An 11,469-nucleotide genomic window follows, 5' to 3' on the forward strand; every position below is an offset into this window, starting at 1 on the left:
TGATTAGAGGGTCCAAATCACTGACTGTCCAGTGCCTTGGGACGTCCTCCAGACATGAAAGACGCTATACAAATGTAATTTTGTATTGTATTTGTTTTATCACTCAGAGGCATGGTAAAATCAAAAGCAGAAAGCAGTCAATCTATAGCAGGGCATTGAAAACACGTGTTACTTGATAAGAAAAGAGGAAGTAATTATTTGCGTCATCTGTTTATTTATTCAGCACGTTGTGGTAAATTCCAAAGTATTGTAAGTCAAGCAGGGAAAGCACACTATTCAGGAGGGGAAGTTGCTATTTTCTGGATTAAAACCCATGTGTAATTAGAATGATCAAAACATTTAGTGAAAGCTGAAATAAGCATCAGATCAATTGCTTTGATGAATGAGTTTTTCAGATATGCTTTTAGTTGGAAATAAAAAGTGACTTTTACCCTTCAAAATATTTTTAATCAAAAGCTTTTAAATCATTATTTACCTACGTGAAGGAATCACAGCAAACTTTTTTTAAGTAAAGTTATCTTGTCTTCTATAAAACGGATTGATTTCAAGATCCTCTCACTCGTCTATAGACACCTTCACGCCATGGTATCTCCCCACGTTTCTGACTTGCTTTCTCCCAGACTCTGCTTGTCTCCTGCTTGTCCCTCATATCCTCAGCTACATCATGGGAAGCCACGCTTTCAGTCACTCTCCCCGAAGCTTTGGCACCCTCTGCCTCAATCCCTCCACCTTTCCCCCTCCTTCCCCTCTTTTAGGTCACGAGTGAAGACTCTCGAAACGCTTTGAGGCGCCTCGAAAATGTGATATGGCGCTATATCAAATGCAAGGATTATTATTATTTCCTCTTCGACCATGCTTACTGGTCACCTCCTCTGGTAAGCGCTCCGAGACGCTGCCCTGCTTGAAGGGTGCGGTATAATTGCACGTTGTTGTCGTTGTTGCTGTTGTTGTTGTTTTATAATTCTCAACATTTTCCCAGAATTCCACACTTTAGATTATATGGTCAATTTACTTGCGGATCAGTATTTAAAATGTCTTGCGGGGTTTGTTAATATTTGCCCGTTTAACTCGCTGTTCCGATTGGATGCAATCACACCAACACAAGCGTAGTAAACTAACTTTTTTTTTATTATTAAATACTGTGCATTAAATATAGAACAATCTGTAACACATATCGCGTAGGAAATAATTCCCCAGCTTATATTAATTCTGGTATAAAACAACATGATTTTCCAATAATTACATTGATAACTTAGAAAGTGTCTTTGCACACCCATTACAAAAAGTTACATTCAAACAGTCGTACCATCGTTAAAGTGCAACATTAACCCCTTCCAGCCGCCTCCCCCCCCCCCAAAAAAAAATCGCACTGACAGCTTTTGCAAGCTGTTGCTCTTCTCGGTGGCCGGCAGAGGAAAGTTCTTCGAAAGTCCACGTTCATTGTGCAGTTGCACTGAATCAATGGGATGCGTCGAGCGGCGCCGACCAGGTGCCCAGGAGTTTGTCCCAGTGCGTAAAGTAAGGCGCGTAGTTGGCTTTAAACTTCATGTGGTGCAAATCGTGATGGGGAGCTCCCCCGTACAGCCCAAAGGGGACGAGCCTGTGCGTGGACCAGGGGAAATCGTACCCCGAGTGATCCTCCACCGACAGCCAGATGTTGGTGATGAAGAAGAGCATCTTGGTGAGCGGGTGGCAGTTCAGGATCGCCGGATTGAGGGCAGCGAAGAACCCCAGCGACAGAGTCTCCCAGGCGCCCGAGTGCTCGGTGGTCAGGGCGAAAGTAGCCGTGTGCTTGTGATGAACCTTGTGGAAGGTCTTGTAGAGCCAAGGGATCTTGTGGTGCAGCAAGTGCCAGACGAAGTACTGGAAATCGAACAGGAGCAGACAGGCCACGATGTCCAGCACCACTTTGGGCAAAGGTGGAGCCAACTCCGGCAGCTCCTCGGTAGCCCAGTACCAGTGCATCACACTCAGTGGGAAAATGAAGACCGTGTGAATGTGAAGGGTTTGGAGCACACAGGTCACCATCATCCCCAGGCTGGGGTCACTCTGAACCTGGATCTTGTACTTCTTCAGCAAGGAGACGTGAGCTGCCAACAGGTCCAGGATCACAAAAGGCAGACAGAACCCCATGTACACCAGGAAGGAGAAAAGAACTGGGAAAAAAGGCGACTGCAAGTAAGCTTCCCGACTTCTGATGAGGTCCCAGAGTGGCTGCAGGGTCGGCGTGTCCCGGGCCGTCGGGCTGTTGAGCTGATGTTCTCCACTGCAATTCATTGCTGCAACTGTGAGTGAGTGTGTGTATGTGAGAGGCTGCACATGCACCACTTTTATATGCTCCACCCTCATCCTTTCGTTAAACAAACAGGGCGGATTTCACTACGTAACGGAAACGAATCTAAATCCAGTTGTTAACCCCCCCCCCCCTCCACGCCCCTGGTTTGCAACTTCGAATAGACTCATAGACATCAACCAGCGGGGTCTCAAAATAATGTCGTACTCGTTGTATTTCATTATTATCAATATTAAAGACTTTTCTTATTATTTACCAACGGATACACTAAACTTTCGGTCGTTATCACCAGTGCCCGATCTAGATACAGCTTTGAGGGTTCATGTCATAAATAATCACAGCTTGGACTACAGCCACAACAACAACATTACATTTGTGAAGCGCCTTTCGCATGGGGAGGACGTCTCAAGGAACTGGGCAGACAGTTACGGACCGAGTTGGACTAATGCCAAAGTGGTATCAATGGGTCTGAGAAGACTACAATAATCCAAGTTATGTGCATCAGCCTGGCGAAGTGTTAGCAATCTCGCCTTTGAGTCAGAAGGTTGTGAGTTTCGAGCCCCTTGTCGAGACTTGCAATCACATAAATTGTTCAACACAGTGCTGAGGGGTGTTGCACTGTTGGAGGCACCATCCTTGGATAAGATGTTAGACCGAGGTCCCACCTGCCGGTTCAGGGGGATGATAAAGATCCCATGGCACTATTCAAAACGCCAACAATCCTGAAATAGAATTGATCACTCACTCCATGGCTGTTTGTGGGACATTGCTATGCACAAGTGACTGCCCCGTTTTGCCCACAAAATTCACAGTCAATCCACTTAACAGTATATCCCGTGAAGCACTTTCAGACGACTCAGAGATGTGAAAAGGCGCAATGATAAGGATTATTATTACTGTTGATAGTTGCCCAACCTGTTCGTCTCATCTATCTTCACTTTGCATTTCCTTTCTTTCCCATGAATTGTTATCTATTCAAATCCTTTTTATTACAACTATCTCTAAACATTGAATCTATTTTTATTCGTTCAAGGAACAGAATCTATTTTAAAAGCTAATCCAGTTATGTATATTAATTGGGAGTTAAGTTTTGCCCAAGTGTTGCATCATTTTGGACAAACAAAACCACCTGGAAAGTTAGATGGCAGCTTGCCAAAAAAGAAAGATTGCCACACTTAAGGATTGCAACCTGAAAGAATTGTAACAGTCCTACCTCACCTGAAGATTACTGGGTCATTGCACACACCTAGATATTGAGCTCATTGTTTCAAATATTCTTTAGTGTTTAAATGTTCTTGGTTCCAAGTATGATGTGAGAAATGCCCTGGCGACAGTGGGACAATTTAAGTTGCATTTTTCCTACAAATATGCATTACCTTATTTCATTATTTTGAGACAAATGCTAACTAAAAAAAAATTATATTCTCCTTCCTGATAACATATTGAGATAATGTAGGAAAATTAAATCATCACAGCAGATTAGCCACTTATATGAGATGTCATCATGGAAAAAAATATTTTGTCACCATCAAACAACATGGTGTGTAAAATAAACATTCCCAGGAAGTAGCCCTTTGGGGGAAGTACAATAATAATTTAATGTCATAAGGAGTTTCAATGGCCTTTTTCATTTCTGTTTTGTGACATCACCTCTTAATTTCCACCTTGAAATGAATTGAATGTGGAAGTAAAAATGTGAACTACATGTGGGTTAAGGTTTTTTTACATAGCTTAACCATTTAGGCCAATCTTTTAATGACACTTTTGATTCTGAACACACAGTTGAGAAAATGAAACACAGTTCAGAAAGTATTCCAAATGCAAGTGAGAGACCTGAGTTCAATTCCAGGCAGGGCGAAACTTTGGGCAAGTTTCCTTACTATACACGCCTAATAATAATCCCTCCAAAACAAAAAACAATAATAAAAATTGGTCATTTTCAATCTACGACTGTTTGTGGGACATTGCTGTGCGCAATTGGCTGCCGCGTTCGCCCACAAATATACAGTCAATTCACTTTACAGTGTGTTCTGTGAAGCGCTTTGGGACGTCCTCCCGACGTGAAAAGCGCTATATCAAACGCAAGGATTATTATTATTATTATAATTGTCAATATGCATTGTTGCAGCGCCCTCTAGTGGTTTACAAGATTTGCTTTTCAGGTTACAGGAACTTATTTAAATGTGAATTAATTGTTAAACAATAAACATAAGAAAACCTGAATCAGTTTGAGGGGTGTTTCGGGACAGTTTCAAAGGTTATTAAGCAAATCTGCAGAACATATCTCACCTGAAATTATCACATCACATTTGCCATTTTCACCCCAATATTACAAACTGTATTGCATTAGACATTTAATATTTCCACTGCCTTCAAAGCTCAGAAATGATTGAGTGACAATATTAATCTTATAACATTGTCGGGAGGTTTGGTGAGTATTCTGGAGTATGAGATCAGATGGTTCAAAAGGCCTTCTTCATCCGAATTAATCTTCTGATTTTATGATAAATCTGTACTTAACCTTAACGTTCCCTCCTAGTCTTAACCAGATGAAATAAAATTCAAAGCAGGACCATCAACATTTAAAAACAATTTGTTAACTGTTCATCAGATTGTTAACTGTTTTTCTTTCTATTCCTGCTCAGATATATATTGAGTGCTTTTTAAATTAGCAAAAAATCAACTACTTTTTAATAATAATGATAATCCTTGCATTTGATATAATGCCTATAACATTGAAACATCCCAAAATGCTTCACAAGGAATTTCTGTGAAGTGTAATGACTGTATATGGCAGCTCATGGCAAACTCAGCAGCCAAATTGCACATAGAATTAGAAATTCAGAAAGCTGGTCTTGTCCAAGTAGAAGTACATTGCCTTCTCACAAAAACATGTCTCACAAACAGCCATGAAGTGAACGATCAATTTTAGCTGAAGGATTGTTGACCAAGACAAAGGGAGAAACTTCCTTCTGTTTTCGAATAGCATTATGGGAATCTTTAACATCCACCTGAACATGGAGACAGACCTTCGATTTAATATCTTATCTGAAGAGTGGCACCTCTGACAATGTAACACTACCACAGCTCTGCACCAGACTATCAGCCTAGAATGTGAGCTCAAAGTCTCGATGTGGAACCTGAACCCATAACATTCTGACCCAGACACAAGACTATCATCACTGAGCCAGGATGACACCTCCCTTTTCATAAGGTTTAAGAGATTCTGCTCAATTAATCTCATCCTTCCAAAATACCTACCCTAATGTTCTCCTATTGCTGCATTCGAATACTTTTTAAATAAGTCCAGCATCCCGGCATCAACCACCATTGCTAATAATCCTTTCCAGTTGTTAATTACCCATTGGGTGAAGAAATGCTTCTAGGTATCTATCCTGAAATTACCCTTCGCAACCGTAAACCTGTGCCTTTGGTTCTTCTGTCTCAACACATCAAAAAATATTATTCTGAATTTACCTTCTCAATTCCATTTAAAATTTTATATTTATCTCTAAAATCCCCTCTGATATGTTTCTTTCCAACACTGAGGAACCCTAAACATAGCTCATAGCTTATTCCTCGAACACTGGGAATCATCCTCATTGCCCTTTTCTGTATTGTCACTATGCCTGGGAAGCCTCCCTTATGTATCTGAACTGTATGCAGTACTGCAGCTATGGCCTGACTAGATCTCTGTAGAGCTTGAGTCTGACCCTTGAGGGTTCCAACCACAACTAATTTGGCAATGTAGCTCAAAATCCTATCTCTTATCTTGTTTGTTTCAGCCTCAAACTGTGGTGAGCAATAAGTCAACTAACACACCTAGGTCTCTTTCAGCTTCCCACTTGGCAAGTTCCATCCCATCCACAGACTACATATGTCTCCCATTCATACACTTATGTGTACCTTGCATTTATGTGTATTAAACTTTGAAATAATCAATTGTCTAGTCTTATGTGGTATTTGTAACCTTTTCATTTTGAGATCCTTGATTCACATTGATCATCACTGCCATCTTGTGACAAAATGAAGGCAAAACAGCCTAACTAATTTTCAAAAAAATATGAGCTCAAATCGCATCAACCATGTTTCAGCATCAGGTGTAAGCAGCTGAAAATCAATCAAACATCGAGTACAGTAAAGCAACTTAGTTTCTGGTATGCAGTGTGCACTTCAAACCAGATAAAGGTATACTACAACAACAACAACAAGATTGCATTTATAGAGCGCCTTTCACGTCGGGAGGACGTCCCAAGGCGCTGGACAGTTGGGTCAGGGTGAGGGGAGGGAAGGGAGGGAGGGAGCGAAGAGGGGGTAGAGAGTCGAGAGGGGAGCTGAAGGCACGGTTGAAGAGAAAGGTCTTGAGAGCGGCCTTGAAAGAGGAAAGGGAGGAAGCAAAGCAAAGGCACTGGGGGATGGAGTTCCAGAGCCTAGGGGCTGAGAGGCTGAAAGCCCGGCCACCGATGGTAGGGCGGTTAGGGCGGGGGACGTGGAGCAGACCGGAGCCAGAGGAATGGAGAATACGGACAGATAAGTAGGGGGATAGTAGGTCGGAGAGGTAGGAGGCAGCAAGGCCGTGAATGGCCTTGTAGGTGAGGATGAAGATCTTGAATTTGATCCTCTGGGGGATGGGGAGCCAGTGGAGGTAAGCGAGGGTGGGAGTGATGTGGTCGCGAAGCCTGGTGCGGGACAGTACACGAGCTGCAGAGTTCTGAATGACCTGCAGGTTGTGGAGGGAAGTGCCGGTAAGGCCGGCGAGGCGAGAGTTCCCGTAGTCCAGCCTTGAGGTGATAAAGGCGTGGACCAGAGTTTCAGCAACGTGAGGGGTGAGGTAGTGCTGTAGTCTGGCGATGTTTCGGAGGTGGTGGAAGGCGGTGCCAGTTGTGGTGTGGATGTGGGGAAGAAAGGACAGCTCAGGGTCGAACAGAACGCCGAGGTTCCTGACTGGCTTTGAGAGGTGGAGAGTGCAGCCTTGGATGCTGATGCTGTCAGCGCCTGAGGTGCAGAGGCGCTGACGCGAGCCAATCAGGAGGGCCTCAGTTTTGCGCACGTTGAGTTGAAGAAAGTTGTCTCTCGTCCAGGACTCGATGTCGGACAGGCAGCTGTCAGGACATTGGTGGTCGTGGAGTTGAGGGTAGAGGAGGAAAGGTAGAGTTGGGTGTCATCCGCATACATGTGGAAGTTAACCCCATGTCTGCGGATGATGTCACCAAGGGAGAGCATATAGAGGGTGAAGAGGAGGGGACCGAGGACAGAGCCCTGAGGGACACCACACGAGACAGTGCGGGGGCTGGAGGAAAAGCCGTGAGTGGAAACAAAGTGAAGGCGGTGGGAGAGGTAGGATCTAAACCACTCAAGGACAGGAACTGGAAGGTTGAGGTGGAAGGATAAGTGGTGGAGGAGGATAGAGTGGTCGACCGTATCTAATGTGGCCGATAGGTCGAGGAGGACGAGGAGGTAGAGGGAGCCTTGGTCGCAGATGGTCAAGATGTCATTAGTGACATTGACCAGGGCGGTTTCCGTATTATGGGCAGCACGGAAACCCGACTGGATGGGTTCAAGAAGTGAATGGGTGGAGAGGAAAGAGCGCAGCTGGGAGGCGATGACTCTTTCAAGAATTTTTGGACCGGAAAGGTAGGTTGGAGATGGGCCGGTAGCTTGATAGCTGCGATGCATCAAGGGAGGGTGTTTTCAGTGTGGGAGTGATGGTGGCAGTTTTTAGGGGAATAGGAACAGAGCCAGAGGACAGGGACAGGTTGATGGCATCTGTGAGAAGTGGGGCAAGGAGGTGGAGCTGGGAGATAAGGAGTGGAGTGGAGATGGGGTCCAGGGAGCAGGTGGGTGGGTTTCAAGGACAGGATGAGGTTGGTGACAGAGGGTGGGGAAATGGGTTCAAAGAGGATTGTTGTGAATTGTTCGGAGTAGTTTCAGTTTCTCATTCCAGCAACAAATGTCATACATCATGTGATTCAGGTGGAGTCTCACGGTATATTAACGATCGTTAAGATTAAGTCACACTCAGTCTTTGGGAAGGAAAGGTGGGAAAGGACCTGATCCATTCGTTCGTACAGCACTTCCAACACCATGAGGTAGAAGCTTTCTATTAAGTGTTATGCTTGTTTAACTGTAGCATCACTATTTAGAATCAATTACGCTTTCTGCTGTGGAGAAAGGGTGCATGTAATTTGCCAACCATTGAAATGAAAAGTTAGGGTTATCTGCATTTGTTTACAATAAGCACATAGCTACCAATGAAGCATCAAGGCAACCAACCTGGAAATAATTTCCTCCTGCTCTTGTGTCCTTGGATCTGAATTTCAAGGTACATCTCAAAATGTGGTTTTGATCATTCCTCCTCACCCCCTTATCTCCCACCCACAGCTCCAACAAACCTTAGCCACAACTGTTAAACACTTTGGGTGAAAGGCATCTGATAAGTGCACATTTTATGGCATACAGCAAGAATAGCACAGTGCCCAAAGTATAGATGTCAGAATAGTCCTGACCTCCTTGACCTGCTCTCAATGTGATGAAAGGAACTGGGAAGTTGGAATCTGTCAGAGCCAATTAATACTGTAAAGTGAATGGACTGGATATTTTGTTTGGCTGAACAGCAGACCTACATTTGTACTTCTGAGGGTCTTTCTTTTAATTTGCGGTTCAATTCGAACTATATTGCATCCAATTCCTTAAAATATGCTTTCCGATGTATATTCCTGCTGTGCCCCGGGACTTCGAGAATTAGTTTGTAGGTCACGCCTAAAATATTACCATGAAAAATTAAAATGTTCATTTAACTTAATTTCATTTAATTTAACTTGAGTGCTTTGACGTCGTTCCTTTGCTTCCAGCAACGAACCCGAGGGTGTCCTGAAAGCGAAACTGAATGATCTCGAATGCCACTTCACTTGGGGATTCCAGGAAAAGGAATTCTCACTGGACAAAATGAAACTAAAACTGGAAACTTTACCAGAGGATTTTGTGCAATACAAAGCGATGCCCTACAACCAACTCGCTTTCGTAAACCACTTGCAAGGCGACTACCGAGAAGCTCTACGAAACCTTGAGAAAGCCGAAAAGATTCTGCGAGAGGACCATCCAAGTGAATTTGGAAGGAGCATCGTCACCTATGGAAACTACGCCTGGGTGTATTATCACAGGGGACAACTGACGGATGCCCAGACCTACCTGGACAAGCTGGAGGACATCTGGAGCAACCAATTTCCATCGCGTGATGCGGCTCAGATACCCGAAGTGTGTGGGGAGAAGGGTTGGTCACTGCTCAACTATTCGATAGGTTATTATGGTGAAGCGGAGGAATGTTTCATTCAGGCTTTGGAGGGAGACCCTCTCGACACCGAGTGGAATCTGGGTTTAGCCACCGTCCTGTGGCGTAAGGAAGCTGTGTCCGGAGTGGTGGGGAGTTGCGAAAACAGCGAATCGGTAGCACAATTGCGACGGGTGTTACTACTCGATGGAAACCGATCCATGGCTATGATGCTCTTGGCACTGAGACTGCAAGAATTCGACCAACGAGAGGAAGCTTCTGCCTTAGTTGAGAACGCACTGCGGGTCTCTTCCGATGGTTCGCTGGCGATTCGCTACGCAGCCAAATTTTACAGGAAAGAAGACGATGTCGATAAAGCTATAGCATTGTTGGGGAGAGCCATGGAGAGCGCACCACACTCATCATTCCTACACCATCAGATGGGGCTGTGTTACAGATCCAAATTCCTTACACTGGACAAAGATCCGGTCAGTAACATTCCTCATGCCCCAGTTTTTCAAGAGAAAACGGAATGCATTCAAAAATCCAAGTTTCATTTTGGAAAGGCATTTGAACAAAACCCATTTTTTACTATTGCAAAATTGGATTTTGCAAACATTTGCGTACGTAACAGAGAGTACCTGGAAGCAGAACAGATTTTCACTGATTTACTTCGATTAGAGAGTAGTCATGATGCAAATAAACAGGCAGTATATTTACAGTATGGGTTATTTCAGCAGAATCAGAAAAAATCTGATTCAAATGCTGCCAGCCTCTTTTTAGAAGGTTTGAAAATCAGCAAGGACACCAGGTCAGGTAAAATGTGTCGCGTTAATTTGCAAAGGATTGCAGAAAAACATGACAACAATAATTCAAGTGACAGCAAAGTCTTTTATTTTGTTGGGTTAATGTACCAATTGGATGGGGAGACGCCAAAGGCTATTGAGTGTCTTGAAAAGGCAACCAAATTTGATCAACACAATGAAGAGTATAACAATGCTTTAATTGAATTATGCCTTTCTATGCAGGAAAATAACGTTCTCACCTGAAACGAAATGAAACGTTTGCATGATAGCTGATTAGAAAGAATTATTCAATGTAGTATATGTTTTAAAACTGTTTCTCATTTAATTTGACTGACCTAATGTATATTGCTACTAGCGCTTTATCTTAGAAAACTTTATACGCATATATTTAGTATATGTATAATTTTGAATCGTTTCATGCATAAATATTGAAAATGTAGTTTCATCACAATATGTTTGTCTTTGCTCTCTCAGATCTATGCTCTCATAGATATGTTTTCTAGCTGAGAATGCAAATATGAAGTCAATAAACTCTTGCAACTAAACCCATGTGTGGAGTGTGTGAATAGAATGATATGAATACATTGAAGGACTTGGTGAGATACTCAGTAATATTACTGAATCGGGGTGTGTGTGTGTGGGGGGGGGGAGAGAATGCCACTCCACAGAGCAATTAATATCAATGGTGATATTTTTAGTGGTACAATTTAACACGAATTTGATTATTAAAATCACAGGTTGCATTTTTCACTCCAATCTCAGCGAGTGGGAGTAATCTTTCAGTGGAAGTGGGGAGGGGGGCGGGCGGAGAGAGGGGGCGAGGGAGATTTTCAGCAACTGGAAAAAGGAAGATGAACTAGTAACATCTTCAAATCTGTAGGATTATGTCTAACTAGAAGCAGATTTCTTTCTGTAATTTACGAGCCCCTGAAAATAATCACCTATACATTTTGCCCATTTGACCCCAAACTCTGAGTTCCTAATGGTTTCCATCTCATAGCCAAATTTTTGTGCAGAACAGTGATAATAATAATAATAATAATCCTTGCATTTGATATAGCGCTTTTCACGTCGGGAGGCTGTCCCAAAGTGCTTCACAGAAC

The 11,469-nt window shown here is 43.3% G+C and overlaps 2 protein-coding genes across 2 annotated transcripts; one reads left to right on the plus strand and one right to left on the minus strand.

The window, feature by feature from the left end:
- Positions 1 to 1,110: 1,110 nt before the first annotated feature.
- ch25h (cholesterol 25-hydroxylase) lies at positions 1,111 to 2,288 on the minus strand. The gene has a single exon (XM_007896814.2). The coding sequence runs from the start codon at positions 2,275 to 2,277 to the stop codon at positions 1,459 to 1,461; it is 819 nt and encodes a 272-aa protein (XP_007895005.2). The 5' UTR covers positions 2,278 to 2,288; the 3' UTR covers positions 1,111 to 1,458.
- Positions 2,289 to 8,309: 6,021 nt separating this feature from the next.
- LOC103180776 (interferon-induced protein with tetratricopeptide repeats 5-like) lies at positions 8,310 to 10,911 on the plus strand. Its single transcript, XM_007896813.2, has 2 exons — positions 8,310 to 8,382; positions 9,145 to 10,911. Exons 1-2 carry the CDS (start codon positions 8,378 to 8,380, stop codon positions 10,607 to 10,609), a joined length of 1,470 nt encoding a protein of 489 aa, XP_007895004.2. The 5' UTR covers positions 8,310 to 8,377; the 3' UTR covers positions 10,610 to 10,911.
- The last annotated feature ends 558 nt before the right edge of the window (positions 10,912 to 11,469 follow it).

Source organism: Callorhinchus milii, unplaced genomic scaffold (genome assembly GCF_018977255.1).
Source record: "Callorhinchus milii isolate IMCB2004 unplaced genomic scaffold, IMCB_Cmil_1.0 Scaffold7, whole genome shotgun sequence".
Lineage (NCBI taxonomy): Eukaryota > Metazoa > Chordata > Chondrichthyes > Chimaeriformes > Callorhinchidae > Callorhinchus > Callorhinchus milii.

Coding starts and splice junctions, on each gene's coding strand:
- ch25h (XM_007896814.2), bottom strand. CDS start 2,277: ATGAATTGCAGTGGAGAACATCAGCTCAACAGCCCGACGGCCCGGGAC.